The sequence below is a fragment of the Panthera onca genome, chromosome X (assembly GCF_046562875.1).
Source record: "Panthera onca isolate mPanOnc1 chromosome X, mPanOnc1 haplotype 2, whole genome shotgun sequence".
NCBI lineage: Eukaryota > Metazoa > Chordata > Mammalia > Carnivora > Felidae > Panthera > Panthera onca.
In genome coordinates, this window is record NC_138357.1 from 48,640,215 (window position 1) to 48,663,508 (window position 23,294).

Genomic DNA, 23,294 nt, shown 5'->3' on the forward strand with positions numbered 1-23,294 from the left:
AGGGTGGGGTGAGGAGCGACGAAATTTGTCCTGCCCCCTCCCGTCTCAGTCCCTGCGACAAAGATCCCATTTGATTAACAAGCAGCAGACAAGAGCGAACCGAACCGGGCCAAAGGCCCTGCTCTGGGGGAATAATTGCAGCGTTTGCCGGGGAAGGAGGGATGGAGGTGACGGTCCGGGAGGATGGCCGCCGCGGTTCTCAGCTGAAGTGAAGATTCACCCGCCAAGAGCCGGATGAATGACCACCACCTCGGGGGCTCGTTCTCCTTTCCTTTTTCCTTCCACTACCAGAGAAAGAGAGGCGAGGAAGACAGAGAAGCAGACAGACAAAACCCAGGGTGAAGAGACAAAGAGGGAGGGGGGAGGGTGGTGAAGAGAGAGAAAGAATATGAATATGAATATTATATTCAAGATATGAACAAATGTGAGGGAACTGAACATGCCTAGAGAATCAAATCCTCATCTTTTCTGCAATCTACAAACAAGAGAGGCGCGCAGTTCCCGGGAATGCTCAGTCTCATCACCAGCACGCCCTCCTCCCCACTCCACCCAGTCCTCTTGCCCCCGCCTGCTCGCCCGCGGGGCCTCCACAGACTCCCGCGCCCGGTCGGCGGGCGGGGGTACCACTTGGTTCTGCGGGTGTGTAAGTTTCCGGCTGGCCCTGCCCAGCCCCGCCCCCCGTGCTTTGGCCCCGCCCCAAGCCCGGAGCCCGCTGGGCGGCGCGCTGATTGGCCAGAGCCTGGCGTAGCCCAGCACCGCAGCCCGACTCTCACCCGCTCTCTCCAGACTCCACCGCCAGTAGTTTGCGGCAACGGGAGGAGCAGCAGCAGAAGCAGCAGCGGCGGTGGCGGGCGTAGGGGGAGACGGACCAGAGGGCGCAGACGGCAGCACAGCTCCAGCACACCATGCCGGACTTGCCCGGAGGGCAGTGGCACTCGCGTCCCTAGCCTGGTGCGGGCCCTTGGCGCGTTGCGCTCGGCGGCATTCCAGCTGAGCGCCTTCATAGGAGATCGGAAATCTCCCACCCCTGCTCACTTACACTCCTACATTCACACTCCCCGCACCACACACTCAGTCTTCCTCTCTCTCACGCATTCACAGAGAGCAAGACAGACCTCCCGAGTGCGAGAGCGTCCGGGAGGGAGGGAGCCCAAACGCAGAGAGGCCAGCGCCTCTTTGGGAAGATGGAATCAAGACGCTTTCGCAAGTAAACTTTGGCGGCGACAAAACCCTCGACCGTGGCAGCTGCTGAGGTGGACCTTAGCGACCTTCGACTGGGCTAGGAGGGTTTCCTCCCACCGCGGCGGCGGCGACAACGGCCCGCAGACCTACACCCCAGCCTAGACCAAGGGAGGAGGTGAAGCCCCCGGTACCCGCGGCAGCGGCCCCGCCTCTCCTTGCCGGTACTGTTGTCGATTTCCCTTCCCTCTTCGCCATTCCCTGCCCTCCCCCGGGCCATTGGAAAGAATGGGACTTTGATATTCTTGGACAAATCCCCATCGCCCCGTTTTCACAAACTTGACGTGGAGGCCCGGGCTGCGTTGGTAATTTTGATTTCTGAGACGCAAACGCCCTCAGTCCAACTGCTCTGTGGAGGGGACTCTGCACCTATCTCCAAGCCTGGACAGACGTGCCCCCCGCCCCGAGTCTTCTGAAGCCAGCCTCAGCGAGAGGGAGCGCTGTCTTGTCTCAGCAGCCTCCTTCTCTCCCCTCCCCCTTCTGCCAGCCCTTGAACTGCCATCCCTTTCAGCTGGTTACCCGGGCGCCTCCAGCGCTTGACAGCAATTCTAACTCCCATCTTTGATCATCCTTTCTCCCCAACAGACCTCGAAAAAACCAGCGTGCCCCCCCTGGACCTCGGAGGGCGCGTTCCAGGCGGGTTCTCTCTCCGCAGTGAGCCAGGAGCGCGGGGGGGGGGGGGCGGGGGGGGGAGGTCCTTGCGCATGCCAGGTGCACACACAATGCGTTCGCCAGCCTCCGTGCTGGTGCTCCAAGGCGGGTTGGGCAGTGTCTGAGAGGCTGCACCCCCACCGACCTCCCTGTCTTAGCCCCAGGTGCGGTCCAGACTCAGCCTCCCGTCGGCCAGGCAGCTCAGAAGGCGTCCGACCCTCAGCCCTGCGCCGCCTCAGCCAGTCGCGCCTGGCTAACTTTGAAGGGGGAAAACTGAGTAGCCGGGCTGGAGGGAGGGGGCTCGGGGCCGCGCGGCGCTTCCTCGGCCCCCCAGAGCCCCCGGGCCCCCCGCCAGCCCCCTCCGAGTCTGCTGCAACCTCAGCATTGGAGCCGGCGCGGGTGTCTCCCCCGCGCCGCGGGGCCGCCCTGGGCGGGACGCCTCCCGCGGCCTCCGGGGCCCCGGGGCGCGCGCAACAGGCGGCCCGAGTCTGCGGGAAGCTGGAGCGCCGGCGGCGTCGGCCTCGGAGGGGTGTGGAGAGGCGAGGCCAGGCAGAGCCCCGCGCAGCCATGGAGTCTCTCCTGCTGCCCGTGCTGCTGCTGTTGGCCGTACTGTGGACACAGGCAGCCGCCCTCATTAACCTCAAGTACTCGGTAGAAGAGGAACAGCGCGCCGGGACGGTGATCGCCAACGTGGCCAAGGACGCTCGTGAGGCGGGTTTCGCTCTGGATCCACGGCAGACCTCTGCCTTTCGTGTGGTGTCCAACTCAGCTCCGCACCTGGTGGATATTAACCCCAGTTCGGGCCTGCTTGTCACCAAGCAGAAGATCGACCGCGACCTGCTGTGCCGCCAGAGCCCCAAGTGCATCATATCGCTTGAGGTCATGTCCAGCTCAATGGAGATATGTGTGATTAAGGTGGAGATCAAGGATCTGAACGACAATGCGCCCAGCTTTCCAGCGGCACAAATTGAGCTGGAGATCTCAGAGGCGGCTAGTCCGGGCACGCGCATCCCGCTGGACAGCGCCTATGACCCGGACTCCGGCAGCTTTGGCGTGCAGACGTATGAGCTCACGCCTAATGAGCTGTTTGGCCTGGAGATCAAGACGCGTGGCGATGGCTCACGATTTGCGGAACTTGTAGTGGAGAAGAGTCTGGATCGAGAGATGCAGTCGCACTACAGCTTTCACATCACTGCGCTCGACGGCGGCGACCCACCGCACCTGGGCACTGTTGGCCTCAGCATCAAGGTGACCGATTCCAATGACAACAACCCGGTGTTTGGCGAGTCCACCTATGCAGTGAGCGTGCCAGAGAACTCACCTCCCAATACACCGGTCATCCGCCTCAATGCCAGCGACCCAGACGAGGGCACCAATGGACAGGTGGTCTACTCCTTCTACGGCTATGTCAATGACCGCACGCGCGAGCTTTTCCAGATCGATCCGCACAGTGGCCTGGTCACAGTCACCGGTGCCCTAGACTATGAAGAGGGCCACGTGTACGAACTGGACGTGCAGGCCAAGGACTTAGGACCCAACTCCATCCCGGCACACTGCAAGGTGACCGTCAGCGTTCTGGACACCAATGACAACCCACCGGTCATCAACCTGCTGTCAGTTAACAGCGAGCTGGTGGAGGTGAGCGAGAGTGCCCCTCCAGGCTACGTGATTGCGCTGGTGCGGGTGTCTGATCGGGACTCTGGCCTCAATGGGCGCGTGCAGTGCCGTTTGCTGGGCAACGTGCCCTTTCGGCTTCAGGAGTATGAGAGCTTCTCTACTATCCTGGTGGATGGACGGCTGGACCGTGAGCAGCATGACCAGTACAACCTCACGATCCAGGCGCGTGACGGCGGTGTGCCCATGCTGCAGAGTGCTAAGTCCTTTACAGTTCGAATAACTGACGAGAATGACAACCACCCGCACTTCTCCAAGCCTTACTACCAGGTCATTGTGCAGGAGAACAACACGCCCGGCGCCTACCTGCTTTCTGTGTCTGCCCGAGACCCAGACCTGGGTCTCAATGGCAGTGTCTCCTACCAGATCGTGCCATCGCAGGTGCGGGACATGCCTGTCTTCACCTATGTCTCTATCAACCCCAACTCCGGTGACATCTACGCGCTTCGATCCTTCAACCACGAGCAGACCAAGACATTCGAATTCAAGGTGCTGGCCAAGGATGGCGGCCTGCCCTCGCTGCAGAGCAACGCCACCGTTCGGGTCATCATCCTCGACGTCAATGATAATACTCCGGTCATCACGGCCCCACCCCTGATAAATGGCACTGCAGAGGTCTACATCCCCCGCAACTCTGGCATAGGCTACCTGGTGACGGTCGTCAAAGCAGACGACTACGATGAGGGCGAGAACGGCCGGGTCACCTACGACATGACCGAGGGCGACCGTGGCTTCTTTGAAATAGATCAGGTCAATGGTGAAGTCAGAACCACTCGCACCTTTAGTGAGAGCTCAAAGGCTTCTTATGAGCTTATTGTGGTGGCCCACGACCATGGCAAGACGTCTCTCTCCGCCTCTGCACTCCTATTAATCTACCTGTCCCCTGCTCTTGACGCCCAAGAGTCAATGGGCTCTGTGAACTTGTCCCTCATTTTCATTATCGCCCTGGGCTCCATTGCGGGCATCCTCTTTGTCACTATGATCTTCGTGGCAATCAAGTGCAAGCGAGACAACAAAGAGATCCGGACCTACAACTGCAGGTAGAGCCAAATTTTTTTCTTTCCTTTGTCTTGGATGAATAAGGTATATCTGTGCCTCTGTGTGAAAATACCAGTGCTTTTGTTTCCTACTTAAATGCATGCTCTGTACATGCTGTGCTTCTTTTTGGAGGGGGGAAAGTTTGTGGCAGTCCAAGTTTATCAATTCTTTTGATCTGACAGTTTGCTGGAAGACAATCATTTACTGTTCCAGTGGATTCTGTCACACAATGATGATAAGCAGAAAAGCAATTTTCATTTTTTAAAATTTGCACAGCTGTCTCCATGAAGTTATGGCAGGGAAAAAGAGAGAGAGAGAGAGTTAATTTACAGCAGAACCACCAAGTTCCACGACTTGATTTCAGGGCCACAGTGTTTTGAGGACAGATATTGAAAGGAGAGGAAGTGCTGGCAGTTGCCCTGTCCTGTTGTAAGGATGAACTGAAGACAGCCGGTGAGTGAGTGTCTAAGGTAGGAAATAGAGAGTTGAGGGAAGAGAGAACAAGAATGTGTGGGGAAGCAGGTGCCTAGTGTTTTCTAAAAGTGTGTTATTGGCTTATTTTTTATCTATTCCCCAAACATCTGGCTATATAAGGTGAAATTCTACCAGTCATTTATGTTTTCAAATATCTGGTTGGTTGGTGGGGTAGAGATCTAATATCCTAATGGGGGGTAGGACTTTGCCTCCAGATGTTGTGGTAAAAATGGCAGTCTTCTGGAGCTGATGGTGCTTTTCTCTAATGTGGGACTCTGCTGTAGCACTAAGGTCTGGTCCCTACCAGTGGATGTCACTATGGGCTATTTATTGTGTTACAGTTTCTCTTGAACTGTATGCAGGGTGTGTGTGTGTGTGTGTGTGTGTGTGTGTGTGTGTGTGTGTGTGTATGAGAGAGAGAGAGAATATGAGAATAGAAAGACAGAAACTGGAATGACAAGTAGTATTAAGAAAATTTCCTGAAAAACATATCAGAGGGTCTTGTTGAAGCCCTTCCTTACAATTGGAGAGAACAAAAAAATATAAGTACTTCTAGAGTAAATTTAGGATAATACATGTAATGTTTTTCCAGCAGTGTCTCATCGAAATGGTTGAAAAAAAAAAAAAAAAAGAAGTTTCTTTAGTTTCCTGAAAATGAATGACACTGCTATTTCTAACCAAGGTGTGTGTGCTTTCAACACACCTAAACATCCAGTGTGTCTTTTGTGCCATCTGTGCTTGCATGTTAATCAGTCAAAATATGTTCCTATAGATCCAATTTGTGTTTGACACCATCTGAAATGCACACTTGTGTGAATCAGAGCCCCCTGAATATGTAACAGCCATGCAATTATTGTTTCCCTTTTACTATTCTCTGCATTACACAAGTTAGTAGACAAATGCTAACCACACATGAATATCAATCAGGTGCCATAAAAGAGCAGCTGCAATGCCTCATAAATGCTTTAATCCTGTTACTAGTGAAATGGCCATGACTTTTCTTTCCTTCAGCTCTGAGTCATTTCAGATGGGAGAAATGGAAATTAATATTGCTCTTACCTTTGAAACCTGTGATTGTCAGTGGCGATTTTTATAGGAGAAAAATCCGGGGTCTGTAAAATTTTATTTATATGGAGATAATGAGAGAGTGGACTCTCTTTTTAAGCCATTTCCTTAGCATAAATTAAATGTATAAGACCCTTTTCTTAATGAAAAAGAAATGATCTTGAAATAAAGATAGTGAAGGCTTTGCCACTTCCTGGTAATGTATGACTAGAAGTGAAAGCTCTTTCTGAGAGCTTGCCAGGGAGATCATTAAACAGGGAGGAGAGCATTTGAAATTAAAAAAAAAAAAAAAAGAAAGAAAGAAAAAAGAAAATCTCAGTTCTCTCCAACTTCGCTCACATGTGTATTTTGTAAAGAGCTCTGTTCCCTGTGATGGTTTGGGATTAATGAAGTACAGTTTAATTAAATAATTGGCCAATACAGAAGGGGCTGCGCAGTGAATGCCTCAGCCAAGTAATCGGATGGGGCATTGCCAAACTTACCCATCATGGGTAAACAAAATCATTAAAACTTCCCATTGATTCTGTAAACAGATTAGTAAAGAAAATAAACCCTAGTCCTGGGGTCTTTGGGATTTTATTTGCTCTCAAACTCCAGTAGCATCAGCTTGCTATCACTGAAGGTTTGCCTGAGCACTGAGCTAAAAAGGGCGAGGGGAATGCAACTGCTCTAGAAGATCCCAGGGACAGAGTAAGAATTTGCCTCTGGAAATATGCATTCTTCCTGTATGCTCAGACTTTTCAGAAACCTAAAGTTCAAGACTTTGTGTTGCCATGTATTAGGCAGAGGTCTCCTGTTCTCAGCCTCTCCTGAGCCTCTTCCCCAAATGCATTCATTTATGAGACTTGTGAGGTGATCTGCAATTGCTGCTGAATTGGGCTCCTTTTGTATTCAATAATTAGCTTTGTTGAGAGAGAATGCAGACACAGTTTCCCTTGTGAAGATCAACCCCATATTATTTATTAACCCTATTGTTTTGCTGATTATTGCCCATAAATGGAATTTTGAAACAATAAGGTGAATCATTATGTGCAAAGTAATAAATAACTTTGAGAATCTGGCTACATTTTAGTGTATTCTGTTTAAGTGTCTTAATGCTTGGTGTCTTTGGTGCACGTTGCTGGGTCTGTGTCAGTGTTAATTAAATTGAGCTCTTTGTGTTCCAGTTGCAGTGCAGCTGCTTGTAGGTACACCTGAATGGAGAAGGATGCTGAATGCACTAACCTTTAAATTCCTTTGCAGTAATTGTTTAACCATCACTTGTCTCCTCGGCTGTTTTATAAAAGGACAAAACAGCAAGTGTCTGCATTGCATCTCGGTTTCTCCCATTAGCAAGGAGCAAGACAAAAAGGTAGAGGAGAAAGTGAGCCTGAGGGGAGAGAGGTAAAAAGCATTTCCCCTCATTCAAATGGGTTTGGCTATCAGATTTCTCCAGGAGAGGAGGGGTCAGGGAAGGGAGTAGAAGGGAGCAGGGCTATGGCAGGGGGATGGAGGGTGTGGAGGAGAAAAGCTGAGGATACGTCAAAGGATGGTGTCTGATCTCCTACCCCAGTCCAAAACTGATCAGGTGAATCAAAGAGAAATCTGATTGAGAGTGTTCCCCACATGGAAAATGCCTAGAGGCACTGGAAAGGGGGTGAGTTCTTATTTCCTTCTATCTCCTCTTCTGTTAAATTAAGACTTCCTTCTTATTTCACCCAGGGGTTCCTTTGGGATCTAGGGGAGCTCCAGATTTGAGCATTTTCATGCTTTCTTTCTCATAGGCTCAACTTTCCCTGCCCACTTCCCTTGCTAAATAGCCACTCACAATGAGGAATTCCACATCCAAAGTATGGAAACATTTTGGGGGGTGGAAGAGTGGGAGGTTGGTCTGTTTTATATGAAAACTGTATGGCCCTTAGTTTTTTTCACATGTAAAAAGCACAGGGAGAAACCCAATGATGTAATGCACTGGAATAAGAAGCTGGAGCAGAGATTGGGTGCAACTCTGTGGGGTGCTTAATATTTATTAACACATGGTTCTGGAGGGCATTAGCAATATATGTTGCCTTTTTTGTAATATAGAATCGCTGAGTACTCCTATGGGCATCAAAAGAAATCAAGCAAGAAGAAAAAAATCAGTAAGAATGACATTCGTCTGGTACCCCGGGATGTGGAGGAGACAGACAAAATGAATGTTGTCAGTTGCTCCTCCCTGACCTCTTCCCTCAACTATTTCGACTACCACCAGCAGACACTGCCCCTGGGCTGCCGCCGCTCTGAGAGTACTTTCCTGAATGTGGAGAACCAGAATACCCGCAATACCAGCGCCAACCACATCTATCATCACTCTTTCAACAGCCAAGGCCCCCAGCAGCCAGACTTGATCATCAATGGTGTGCCTCTGCCTGAGGTGAGTGCAGCCAAGCGGCTCTGTGAGGTCCTCCCAGATCTTTTTCCTTGCTGCTTGCTGACAGAATAGGCCTTTATGCTGGAGAGTTCCCTGGCACAGGTGGAGAGAACTTCTCTGCCTAAGCCCATTTCTGTGGTCAGGGTTTGCTACCAGGCTCTCTTGGGGCAAAGGGTAACCCAACATATGGAGCCTTTGTAGGGGTGGATGTTGGGAATGGGAGCTCCAGGGGTCTGAGCATTTGAAATCTCTGTATGGTATTCTGGCATAATACGAATTTGCTCCACCTGTTGCAAATACAATATGTTTGCCAGCCAGTGGCAGTAGCATTTCAGTTAAAGTGGTTGAGAAAGAATCAACAAGTATTGTTAAAGGTAAGTGAACCTTAGAATGCTCAAGGGGCAAGTTCCCAGTATGAGAGTGATTCAGCCTCCTGAAGCCCCCTTTTGCTTTTTATTTGGCCATATACATGCTTTGCCAAGAATATGGATGGGCTACTTAAAGGGAGACAAAATAATTTTTAAAAACACTGCCATTTCTTGGTAGTTCTTATAGTGACATTTGACAAATGAGGAAGTAGAAATGGTCACTAATAATGAAAATTTCAGAAATTAACTATGATTTGAATTAGCTCTGTTTTCCTTTACCAGGTATGAATGTTTTCAAATGTAAGCATTTTTAAAACATTATGTAGTCCAGCGTTTGCTGGCTATTGGAATATCTCAGGGTAGTAGGGTGATAACATGGATGATGGTGGGTGGCTGGCTGGCTGGGTGGAGGGCTAAAAGTTCTTAAGTTGATTTCATTTTTCCATGAATTGCTTAAGTTCCTTTTTGGTTGGAAATTTTATGCACTTGGAGGTATATGTCCCGTTCCAGGCCACTAATGAAAGGAATACTGTATATTTGAAGAACACTTCCACATTTTTTGAAGCACCTGTATGACCATTGTCTCCTTTGATCCTTGTAAATAGTTATCTTGATAGATTGCTCATCAGTAGATGGTGAAACAGAAGTCCAGAGATGGTAAGAGAGATGTTAAAGAGTCACAGAGCAGGAGAGAGAGACAGGGAAAGGGAGAGAGAGAGAGGAGAGACTAGATAGCAGGGCTCTATGACTCTCTGGCAAGTTCTGTTTCAGTGACACCTTCCTGCCTGGGAAATAATTCAGCCTGATATACTTAAGCTATGATGCATATAAAATGGCCTCATAGTATTTGTATCAATTTCATAGGGCAAAGGGTCTTAGGACTTCTTGAATCAATTGTTTTTCCTGGTTTCCTGAAGAATAATTCTCATCAGAATTAATTGGACCAAACAGCAGTGCTTTTAATGAGAAACTGATATTCTGTAAGCAACAAAGCACCAATATTTTCAATATATAAGTCTATAAATAAGGATTTATTGAAAATCCAGTATCATGCTGTATAGGATCAATTATAATTATGAATTTCAGTATATACTACTAGGAACTAGAAGTCTATACTTTTTGAAGGACTACTTGTGGAGTTCAGCAATAGAGAGGGAGAGGTAGTGCTATGTAGTGGAATCAGGTAGAACATGATTTTGAATCTGGTGTGGAATCTGTCTCTTTCCTCATCTACAAAACAGGAATATCTACCATACAACATTGGTCCAAGGAGTAATATGACATTGTGTAATATAAGATATTGACACATAGGTGTTCCTTGAATCATAGATGTATTAATTAGACAATAATTGGAAAATCATTTATAATGGCCTGCACACCTGAGCATGACCCCATAGACACTGTAACTAAAGAGGAATTTCAGTTGGCTTTATATAGATAACACCTACAAACTGGTGTGGTTGGATTATTCATATTGGACATTAAATGATGAAGGTAAAAGATGGCAAGGTTGTGGGTGCAGGTGCTGACTGCTATTGCTTGTGGAGATAGACAAAGGAATAATCATCTGAGGGCTTGGTGATTTTTTATGTAATCAATTCAAGGCACTAGAGAAATATGAGCCCTGGTGTTATGAGATACTTAGAGGGGGCAGGAGACATATGATGGTGTATGCACTAAGATCTTGGTGCTTTTTTTGATTCTCCTATGGGCAGAATGAAACAAAATATTGCTTCAATTATTTCAAAAAGCCATTGAAAGTCTGAATTCTGATCCTATCCCCAACTCACAAAGCCACATGCTCTCCTTATTTAACAAAATCATACAGATGTAATATGTGGGACTAGTCAAGGGCCAAGGCAGTGTGTACTAGACACAGTGAGGTTAAGTGTGTATTTCTAATAAGCAGTCCTAGAAAGTTCAACTGACAAACCCTTTCAGAAAGAGGAGAGACCCTCTCACAGCTAAGCATGAATCAGGCCATTTAACTTGGATCTGCCACAAAGTTATGCATGGGGAAAATAACACTTCTCCTTTTCTTTCCATACCTGAAGACCCTGAATGTGGACTAGGTAGAATACTTAGGTACAGTGAAATCTCCTGAAGAGTGAGAATGATTGATGCATACATTCAACTAATATTTGTTGAAGGTCTACTTTTTTTGCTCTAGGCTCTGGTGTTATAGATATGAAAAAGATGTTCTATTGTCTCAGGGAATGCACATTCTAACAGACAGGACAAGCAAACCAATAGTTGATTTGCAGTATAGAATGATTTATGCTACTATTGGGTTCAATGGGATAGTCTCCATTCCTAGGATAGTAATATCCTGATATATTTCCTATCTTCTCTTTATGTTTTCCAATTAATTAATTAATCCATCCAAGAAACCACGATTTATTAAGCAATTATAGCACAGAATAAGTGCTAAGATGTGAAAAATATGAGATTCTACAGAAATTTCTGTATTAAATCTTATGTCACTTACATTTTTCTTTACATTATTCCATTAAACCCTTATTTTATTTTTTCATTAATTAAACCCAGGAACATTTGTTGTACACTTAGAATGTATTAGACACTGTGCTACTTGTCCAGGATACAAAAATACAACACTTGATTTTTGACCCTGGGGAGTTTACAGGGAGACAGACAAGTAAACAGGTCAATTCAATTCAGGATAACATATCTTTTCTGAGCATATATTACATTATTACTCTCCAGATTGGGACCAAAGCAGTGCACATTAGGTTTCTCTGCTGGGCTACCTTGTGACAAACCTACTCCCTTCATTAGCTGCAGTCAGTTACAAGGCTTATGGATGACATTGTAGAGGAGTCAAAACTTCTTCCCTTGCAGCAAGCACTCCATCACACCTTATCACCATGGCATTAAATCAAATAAACCAGTAAGAATTATTAGAAAATACACTATGTGCTCAGCTGTGTGGCGGGTACCATGGGGATCCCAAATAAATATAAGATGCAGCACCTGCCCTCAGAGAGTTCAGTCTGGTTGGGGAGCTAAGATCACCCAGTGATTTCCCTGCATGTAATACAAGAGAGTTTCTAACCATGTGTTACTTCGTAGACTTCTTAGTACTCCCCTTCTTCTTCCTTGGCAGCCCTGCCATCATTTATAGGTAGACTTACTGTTGAACTCCTGAGGTTTGGTGCTGACTTGAGCGTAACTTTTACATCAGTGTGCAAACCTAGCCACATCTGTTGGCTCTCTGTAATACACATCTGTATTGTTGGTTCTCGAAACCAAGGGGAACATGATGTTAAGTGCAGTGATTAGTAGGTAAGGTAAAGGGAACGGAGTACTGGTCTAGGGAATTGGAACTCAGCCTTTAGTATCACAGAGACCATCTTGCCTAGAATAGCATATTATTGTTTACTGGTCTTCTGATGTTGGTCAGGAAATCAGCTATGTGGATTTTGTGGTTTTGGACACAAATTTGAAGAGCGAAAATGGAGGATGCCTTTGCTGTTTACAGAAGACTTTTGTAGAATTAGTGATATCAGGTAGCCCATAAATATCTTAAATTGAAAGGTGAGATTTGAATTTCTTGGCACCCTGGTATAATTAGTCCATAGATTTAGTATATGCATAAGTGAATGCATGGTGGTGGGAGGAGAGTGGAAAGAGGGAAAAGAAATTGAAAAAGAATGGAGGAGAGAGAATAATAATAGGTTTGCCAATCTGCTAAGATTTTTTTCTAAAAATATTCCAGCATTTTTAGGTTCTCCTTATTATGGCAAATATTTTTTCTTCCAATCTTATGGAATGGAGGCATGCCTATTGAGCACCTTTGGATGCTGGAAAGTGAAAGTACACCAGCATCCCTGCATTACCCTTTTTGTCACCCAAGCCATGGTCATTGCTGGAGGAAGAAAATGCAACTCATTTCTTTTACTGCTAAATGGAGACTTTGGTGGGACCTCCCTGCCTTTGGGGTGGTGGTGGTCAAATGGCCCAGACACCCAGTCTCTTTGGTGAGGTATTTTAAAACTTTGGTTTTCTAATGTTGAATATTTCTGGGCTGACAACTCCAAGAGAGTGGTAGTTTGGCAAAAGCTTCCAGAATTCTAGTCATATGTGCATAGGAATTTAGATTTTGGTTTCGAACTCAATCTTGAGTTCTCTCTGTTTTTCTACCATTCACTAGGAAACTGTAGCATCTTCAATATGAGACATCCTAAGGGTGTGTGTGCTCTACTATAACACTGAACAGTTTCATGAGTAGCAGTGGAAGAGTTTGCAGACTAAGGATGTATGTGGCAGACTAAATTGAATGCTTCCAGTTATCTTATAGGAAGTCTTAGTGCATGTTATCTTAGTGCAAATAATGAAACTAAAACATCAGTTAGGCTTTGAAGAAAAATAAGAAGAAAGAAATAGCTCAGTATGCTTTGGTCCCTAAAACAGAGTTTTAAAATTAGGGATTTGCAGGGATTTGAGTAGAACTCTGGGTTAAGGAACTAAAACAGCAGCCACAAACCTATCAGATGTCAGATTTAGAAATCATTAGGAAATTGGTATGTATGATGAGGCTGGTTTGGATAGCAAGGAAATGACAGAAAACACCACCTGCAATTAAAACAAAGCAACAAGTTGTTCAGTGAGCACCTTTTATTTTACTTTCCTTGAAACGACAGTGTCTTGGAACCATCTAAATCTTATCTCTAAAGGGTCTAAAGTAGCCCTCAGGTTGCAGAAGGAAACAATGGAAAACAGCCCACATCTTTTCAAGTGTACTCAAGCCAGTTTTCTTTAAAAATCAAAGGCTCTGCTTCTACTAGGAGACATTCTAGGGCCATCCACTGCCTACATTGTATCTTATTGGCTCATTCAGATCTAGCAGAGGCAGTGTGTTTCCCAGTGAGGATCTGTTTGTAAGATGTGTTCCAGAATAAACCATTCCACTGTTGTCTCCATGCAACTGCTGCAGAACTGAGTTAGTTTACATCAGTATTTGCTAATTTATTATTATCATTCCTTATTGGCAATTAACTGGTTACCTTAGAGATCATGTCTCTCCCCATACACCTTCACTAAAGTTGAGCTCAGCCAGAGTACTTGCTAATGATCCTGAGATTTCTCTCCCTAGAGGACTGGAGGCAGGACATTTTCCATAGAGGGCTCTGAGGCCTTGGAATTCTTCTTTTTGAGGACCACTTGTTTTGGGTCCTGGTGGCCCTACCTGGTTTTTCTTTTGATTGTCAGTCAGACTTATAAGGCCTGAAAAGCAGCAGACCTCTCATTCCCTATCTTCGCCCCAGTCTTTGCTGTGATTTTGGTATACTGTGCCCAGAGGCTGAAGGTAGGTTTGTGGAGAATTGCTTGTTAGGAATTAGAGGGTTAAAAAAGGGTGAAGCCACCTCCTGGCAAAGCTGGAGTCTTTCAGTTATGGTGCTGCAGTGGATCTGAGGTGGCTGTTTGGAATTTCAGATGCTGAACCCTCTGCTTGTGTATCTCAGCTTCCAGGGCATAGGGGAGACCAAGCTTGGCTGGATCAAGTGTCTCAGATGTGGGTAAATGAAACCATTTGTACAAGAGGCCTGTGTGTGAGAGGTGGGAGGCTGGCTCTGGAGCGGCCATTTTCCCCTACTGAGAGGAGGCTTAATTTCTTGATGTGTGACTGGCTGGCCTTTAATGTGAGCCTCATTTACTTCGAACAATTGAGAGGCTTGAAATGAAAGTCCCAGTGGATCAGTTGTTTGTAGAAGGAAATGTTCTTCAAGTTACATTTCCTTTTTAGCTGTTGTGTAGTTACGAGTAGTTTTTGTGTGGGCTGCATGGTGAGGGTCACTCCACTAACAGTGGGTGTACCCAGGCTGCTAGCGCCTCCATGTGTCACCCCAGGGAATGGTGAGGAAAGTACTGCAGCTGCCTGGAGAACAGCTCTGCCAACTCCGGGAACTTGGGTTCCCATGCAGACATCTCATTTGTTATGTCATTCAGCATTTTGCTTGAAAATATTGGCTAGAACCACACAGCTCCACAGAACTCCTGGAAGAGATGTGAAAAGGAACCAGTATTTTCACTCTAATCATGAAAATGGAGTTACAGAGAGGTCAAATGACTCAACTAAGCACACAACATTTGGGGTCAAACCTGACTCTATTTATCTTGACAGCAGCTTCAAAGTGCTGCTTCAAAGTGCATTCTGTCACAGAACAGATTGGATGTCACAAGAGGACCTGTGGATGTACCTTTGAATGGTAGTTGTGTTCCTGAAAAGCTGTGCAGCAGCGAGTGCTTTGTAAATTAGACCCTGTTTTAACGACAGGGATGGCATTCCATATTTATAGAAATCCTATGGTGGACTCTTTCATAAAAGAAAGAGCCCCCATGTAATGTGAATAAACAACTCCTGACTGAGATTTCCTTTGTTAAGTCTAGATTTTTCACCTATCTTGTTTACTTAAAGTGAGATTCCTCACATTGGCAAGGTTTACAAAATCTTTGAAAGGTGGGCCAATTCATTATTCTCTTGAATTCTCACTGTTTGGCTTTCCTGGTTGAATTTCACTTAATTAAAAAAAAATGTCACCACGTAATATTTAAAATATGTGGAGTCCAGAGAAGACAGATACGTATCACCTAGATTTAACAAATGTTACATTTTGGGATGCCTGGGTGCCTCAGTCAGTTAAGCGTCTGACTTTGGCTCAGGTCATGATCCCAGTTCCTGGGTTTGAGCCCTGAGTTGGGCTCTGTGCTGACAGCTCAGAACCTACAGCCTGCTTCGCATTCTGTCTCTCCCTCTCTCTGTGTTCCTTTCTCACTTGTGCTCTGTATCTATCTCTCAAAAATAAAATTAAAAATTAAAAAAAAATGTTCCTCTGTGTCTTTAAAAAAATGCTACATTTCCTATTTGTTCCAGATTAAAAAAAAACAAAAAACAAAAAACAAAAACTAAAGATTACAGCTACCCCCTTCCCATCCTATTCATCTCCCTCCACTCTTTGTCATTCTGTGGCTGGAGGGACTGAAGCCTATCAGGAATGTTGTTGGTACTTCTTGTCTTAGATTCCTGAGCTCACTTGTGAAAGAGATGGCTCTTACTTTGCTGATCCAGGTTCTGAAAACTCCCCAAGTCAGTAAGTGTCTCCCAGATTGAGTAGAGACTGGGAACTACTTTAGCAAATGAAAGAACTCTCTGATACTTCCTTTAAATTCAGTTTTGGGGGAGGTAGAATATTACTTTTCAGAAAGAACAAAATGAGAGCGAGAGTTAGATTGATGGACAGGTATTAGAGGTAGCTACCTTGAGTTTTGAGCAGACAGTTTGGGATTGAAGCAGGCAAGAAGCCAGGTGTGAAGTCTGCATTCTCCTTGAGCTCAGTGTTCATGCACTAGCATCAGGATATCTTCATGTCAGACTCTTAAGTGCTGCCTTGATGTGCATAGTCTTCGGATCCTGCATTAAGTCTCTGAGTGCCAGAGTGGCCAGTTTTCGACTTCTCCCACTGGGCCCCATCTGGCTGCTGTTTTGGGGCAAGGTGCTCTCCGTCACTGCCACTACCACTGGTCTTGGTGGTCTTTGCTTTCTGGATTATTTTCATTTCTTAATCTGATCTCCAGAGCATGAGGGGCACCTCTTCTCAGAATGTGTAGTTTGCTCTTCTGAACAAAATGAATTCTCTGTGTAAGCTGGCAGGAAGATAAATTCAATCCAAAGACCAGACTCTCCCTCTCCCTTTAGGGGAGTGTGTGTGTGTGTGTGTGTGTGTGTGTGTGTGTGTATAAGAGAGAGAGAGAGAGAGACAGAGAGAGAATGATCTGCTTCTCTCATCCCCTTATTCCATCTCTGTGGTGATGGAGCCTTTATAGGCCAGAGCACCCCAATTTGATATAGCCCAGCAACAGATCTCCTGGGGACTATTTATAATTGAGAACTCTGAGTAGGAAACAGCCAAATAATCATTGCTGTGCATGTAACCCAGTTTAAGAAAATTTTATGGGGAATTTCAATTCTTTGGAAATTATTTTCTGAGGCTCAGTTTCTCTTTTTGTGCCTTTGAACACAATTTTGTTTCAAACCCTCCTCTTCTTCCTCTTTAGTTCATTTGGCTTGAGGAAATCTTATTTGGGCTGCTTATGTGTACAGGTACTTAGCTATGACACGATATCTTTTCTAAGTGAGATGTATGAACAGGGATCAGCCTGTATTCACAGGGGTTGGCTTAACCTTTAAGCAACTTTTTAAAAAAAATTTTACAACTAAAGATGTCTGTAAGCTAACATTCATATTTGAAACTTGACATGTTTGAGGGATGTGGGGCTCTGAAAATGCAGGTACAAGCAGAGGCATCTGGCTATAGGTAATGGTGAATGGCTTGTTGGAAGACTGATTTCCTCCTCTGTGCTGACAGGCACAGAGGCCCATGGTGAGGACACAGGACACAGGTACACTGCACTCAGAGGACTGGCATTGGCTATGATTTTGCCATACTGGTCATTTCTTTAATTAGTGCATTTCCATTTTCTCAAGTATAGACTTTCGAGTGATGGCATATGCTAATGGCAATGTTTGTTTCTAAGACCTTAGGGGAGCACATCATGGCATTAGCATTAAATAAGGGCTTTTTCATGGGATTTTGCCTGATTTTTTAAAATTGAACAAAAATTTGATAGCTATGGCTCTTTAGAAACAAATCTCAAATGCTACATACGAAACACCAATTTTCTGTGTGGCTTGTGAGCTTGCTAATGGGATGTATGTCCTTATACCTCTAGGTCACTTTTTAAATTTTGCCTCTACTGGTAATTTTTTTAGAAAGGGAAAAAAAACACATGCTTTGTTGCAGTAAGAAATACAATAAGGAAATGTCTGAAATGGGAAGAAAGTTAAACTGCTTTGCAAAAAATATACTTTGTAGAGTGACCTGAGAAAGCAAAATTTTATAAAACTAGTAAGCCATAATAACATGGTGCTGGGCACTGTTGGAATGGCATCAGGGGATTCAGTCTTTGCATATTTGATCATCTGGTATCCTCAAGAAGAGACATTGGAAGGTGGGAAAAATCCAGAACTGTAAAGTTTTGTGGCTGTGCATGGAGCCATTTTTGCAGGTATGGGATCAAAGAATGTGTGACATTTGCATTGTCTGTCTCTCCTCACCCACTGAGCCTAGCAAGCTCTATCAGGACAGTTATCTCTAATGTATGACTCACCCAAATCACTGTATTCCCAAATATAACAATCTAGAAATCTGTAATTCTGTGACAAGGGAGGAGGTCACTAGCAAAACAGATGAAACAGAATTAAAAACCTCATAAAAGAAGAGCTTTAGTTTATTGAAATCTATTATTACTAAGGAAACTTCAAGACATGGAGAATTATGAAAAATCCAAACAGATGCCAAACTGCATCAACCCTGGAACAATTGTGTGAGGAGATTGGGTCAGGATATTTCCAAGTTCTTTTGCCGCTCTGACTGTAATTCTGTGAATTTTATAGCATTGGGTCGAAGGGCTTCATTCATACAGCTGACTGCATTAAGGTTTGAGTCCATGTGATCATAACAGCTGCTCGGTAGGTGGTATTGAGGGTAAGGGACTTAGCTATGACAGGAGACACAATAAGTATAAGCCTCTAGCTTTTAAATGACGGTAACATATTCTGTGTCTAATGTGAGTTGTGTGTGTGTCAAAATTCAGTAGCCTCCCCATTCAAATAGGTCTTCCTGTCCAATGTGAGTTCTGCCGTAAAGACAGTATTGAGTATACTAACCTTGCTTCAGTTGGTCTGTACTTGTTCTAGGGATGTGTAGCAGATACACTCCCCTTTCCTGGAAAACTAGAAAACTTTCAGAGGAACACAACTTCACTTAAATATAAATTACGTTGATTATCACGCTACCTAAAATTTCACAGACCTGAAAGTCACCAAGATCTCCTTTTGAGTTAGGTACCCTTGAGAACTGTTTTGTTTATCATGATAAATTATCTAAACTTTCATACTGTTTAAGACCAACATTATGGAAATAAGCAGCTCTTTATTTCATTCTAAGATCAGTCTAACCAAATTATGCAACTTCTAATGCAAGTGCTTGAAGTTTCCATTTTGAAAGTTTTCTCATTTTAATACCTTGCAAGAGATAAATATTTTAGCTACTATTCATGCTTAACAACATATTTTACTGATTGTCATTCTCTTTGTGGCATTTGTTGGCATGAGGGGCAGTTCACCATGGCTTTGCTCATTTTGCTGTTTGCTTTGGATAATCAGCAAAGAGCCAGAATTCAATAAAAAACATGTATTTTTGTTGTTGCTATTTTTAATCTCAGGCCATGGGAAGCTGAGACCTACAGAATATATATATATATATATATATATATATAGGGCACGTGGATGTTTTGCCTGAGAGTCAAAAATGAGGTAGATTTTCTTTTAAAGTAGATTTGATTCCAGAATTACTAAACTATTAAAGTCAACACATGTTGGAGACTGGCAGATGGCATTCAGCAGGATTTGGGGCACTGTCTGTAACAAAGCAATCTATTTCTTGCAGGGAATAAATTGCTATTTCTGGGGAAGGGGAGGTCAGTTGGGGAGCCCTTGGGAAGCTTTGTTTTGCTTTTAAGCTCATAAAGAGTATTTTTCAGGGGCTCCTTGAAGGCAGGGCCAATTCTATACAATTCCTTTTGTTTGGTGTCAGTGTTATTAAGATTTGTGACTTAAGAGTTTCTACAGTGGTTGTTATGCCCTGATCTTAAAAGGTATTCATTTATTTTAGATGAATCCTACTGCTCTATGATGGTTTGCCTCTAGACTTTAGTGAATGGACTTTCCATTTAGTAGTTAGGTTCATTTCAAACAAATATTTTGGCTTGAAAACATTCATCCATTCATACATCTACCAAATATTTGTAGATCATCCTTTACTGACCAGCTCTGAACTCAGCTCTGAGGGATAGAGAAAATATATGGTACCTACTCATAGCTTATGTTATTGTTGAGGACACAAGATGAGAAGTTAAATACATTTTAAAAAAACAATGGGAAAAGTAAGGATTATTGGCTAAATGGTGCTATGTGATTGATTATTGGAAAAAATAAGTTTTTATTTCCCACTATATGACAAAATAAATTCCACATGGATTAAAGAGTTAAAATTTTAAGATGAAAACTCAGTAAAGTCAATTGCACAGGACTTCAGAGGATAAAAGCAATGGAAATAAACACAAAGAAAAATACCAGCAGCTCTATTAAAATTTGGAAATGTCTGTATGTCTAAAAAATAATAAGCCAAATGAAAAAATAAACTGTAAGCTGAGGACATGTTTTAAGTTTATATAGAAAAGAACCTGTATTTATTACTTCTACAAATGTTTATATAGTGTTTACTATGTGCTAGTCAGTATTCAAGGTGCTGGGGATATAAGAGTGAGCAAAACAAAGTCCCTGTCTTCATTGAGTTTATAATTTTATGCACACAGACAAGTGATAAACAAATAAATATATAATATGTTAGGTGATGATATGGAGAAAAATAAGGAAGGGTAAAGGGTACATGTTTCTGTCAGAAATGAGTGCTCTCTAGAAAGGTCAGGGAAGACATCTTGGATAAAGGGACATTTAAACAATGCTTTTAATATATAAAGAGCTCTTATAAATCAATAAATAAGACAAATACCACAATATAAAAATTGTGCAAAAGACACAGATAATTCATAAAGAAGCTGTACAAATGGCCGGTAGATAGAAAAGTATTTCAATCTTAGTAAGTCAATAATAACAATGGAATGCCATTATTAACTTTTAATTACAAACACTATATATACTTATTAAAAAGTCAAACAATACAGGAGCATATAAAATAGAAGCTAAAGTCTCCACAACTCTCTCCCTATTAATCCATTACCTTGGGGGAACCACAGACAACAATTTGATATGCAAAATGTCTTATTTTTACTTATAGAACTAGGAAAATTTTAAAAATTATACTCCACATTGGTATGGTTATCACACACTGTTACATGGAATATAGTTGATAGAATTGAAATTGACATAATCTTTCTTGGGGGCAATTTGCAAATGCACATTAAAACCCCTATAATAACTAGTGTTTCTTTTTCTGGGAGTTATACTAAGGAAATAATTTTAGATTTGCCTAGAAATTCATGTTCAAGGATGTTAATTTCAGTACAACTTATAGAGCTAAAATATTGAAAATATCCTTAATATACAAAGCATTATTATAATTTTAAATATAGTCTGGTGAAGCCATAGGGAAACAGGCAGTCTCATACATTGTTCATGGGTGTATAAATTGGCACCAGTCCCGTGGAGGAAAATTTGATAATGTCCCTCAAAACTTCAAATGCATATATGTGCATTGCTAGAATACTGTGAAGACATTAAAATAATATTTTGAGGAATATTTGATGATGCGAGAAAACACTCTTTGCATAACATACATTAATTGAAAATATCGCAAATGAAACAGCATGTACACGTTGATTACACTTATTTGAAAATACATGTGTGTGTAGAAAAAAATACTGGAAGGAATATTACCAAAGCATTAATACTTTTCACAGGATTCAGGAAATCAGGTGATTTTTACTTTTGAAACACGCTTTTCTAATTTCCCAAATTTTCTATATTGAACATGCATTATTTCTGAGATCAGAAAAGCAATTACTTAAGAGGTAACTACTAGACTACACAGTAAATATTAAGGACCAAAGAGGTGGCATAAAATATAACTTATTTTGAAGCAGGACATATCAATTATATTCTTTATTTTCATTTTTGAATCAGGTCATACCTTCTAAATTTTTATTTTTTCTTTTTTGGATGTTTCTCTCAGATAAATGTTCACATTTTTTTTTACATTTTATTTTATTTTCAATATATGAAGTTTATTGTCAAATTGGTTTCCATACAACACCCAGTGCTCGTCCCAAAAGGTGCCCTCCTCAATACCCATCACCCACCCTCCCCTCCCTCCCACCCCCCATCAACCCTCAGTTTGTTCTCAGTTTTTAAGAGTCTCTTATGCTTTGGCTCTCTCCCACTCTAACCTCCTTTTTTTTTCCCTTCCCCTCCCCCATGGGTTTCTGTTAAGTTTCTCAGGATCCACACAAGAGTGAAAACATATGGTATCTGTCTTTCTCTGTATGGCTTATTTCACTTAGCATCACACTCTCCAGTTCCATCCACGTTGCTACAAAGGGCCATATTTCGTTCTTTCTCATTGCCACGTAGTACTCCATTGTGTATATAAACCACAATTTCTTTATCCATTCATCAGTTGATGGACATCTGGCTCTTTCCATAATTTGGCTATTGTTGAGAGTGCTGCTATAAACATTGGGGTACAAGTGCCCCTATGCATCAGTACTCCTGTATCCCTTGGGTAAATTCCTAGCAGTGCTATTGCTGGGTCATAGGGTAGGTCTATTTTTAATTTTTTGAGGAACCTCCACACTGCTTTCCAGAGCGGCTGTACCAATTTGCATTCCCACCAACAGTGCAAGAGGGTTCCTGTTTCTCCACATCCTCTCCAGCATCTATAGTCTCCCGATTTGTTCATTTTGGCCACTCTGACTGGCGTGAGGTGATATCTGAGTGTGGTTTTGATTTGTATTTCCCTGATAAGGAGCGACGTTGTAAATGTTCACATTTAAAAATTACCCTTTTCTTTACAGTTTGCCTTTTAAATATGAGAAATAATGTTATGAAAAATAATTTTTCCTTCTTCACTTTTCTTGCCATTATGTATACTCTTGTAAAAGGAGATTTATCTCACCAGTGTTAGACATCTGGCTCACAAATTTTATTTTTAGAATGAGAGATTTTAAAATAGTAACATTTAGCTATGATCTGTACAGATTTTTAATACTATGAAAATGATATAGGCTTTCTCTAATGGTCACTTTTGGCAAAGTATATTTTTTTCAGTTTCCTTTTCAGGACCAAATAGCCAATTTTAAGGAGGACCTTTTTAATATCCTTCAATATTTGATTTCATATTTGGGCTTCTTGAACCTGAGGCACACAATAGCCCCAACAATGTGGAACAAAAAAAAGAGGGATTTAATGAGTTGATCCTCACTGAGATGCTCAAATTTCACATCTAGCCTTGACTAAATGCACTATTTTTTTTCAACAAAATGGAATGAGTTCAACTTTTCTTTTCCTTTCTTCTTCTTTTTTTTTTTGCTTTTTAAATGTTTTTTTATTCAATCTTTTTAAGAAAGGCACATTTATTTGATTGACTGCCCATATAGTAGCCTAACTTTGTACTGCATAAATAAAAAAGTAGAATCCTCTGGGACAGGAATTTAATTCAGTTTAATTGATGGCTGTGTAAACTTCTCTTATAGTAAGTACTGCACTAAAATGCAAAATGTTTGTTCAGTGGTCCTGTGTA

At 43.1% G+C, this 23,294-nt stretch overlaps 1 protein-coding gene across 2 annotated transcripts in view; it reads left to right on the top strand.

Annotated features, from left to right (window-relative positions):
* The first annotated feature begins 2,457 nt into the window (after positions 1 to 2,457).
* The window catches only part of PCDH19 (protocadherin 19), a 109,120-nt gene continuing 88,283 nt past the window's right edge, over positions 2,458 to 23,294 (top strand). For both annotated transcript variants that reach the window (XM_081793998.1, XM_081793999.1), the window contains exons 1-2: positions 2,458 to 4,604; positions 8,206 to 8,533. In XM_081793998.1, coding sequence (XP_081650124.1) covers positions 2,458 to 4,604; positions 8,206 to 8,533 — 2,475 coding nt within the window. The remainder of the gene's footprint in view (positions 4,605 to 8,205; positions 8,534 to 23,294) is intronic.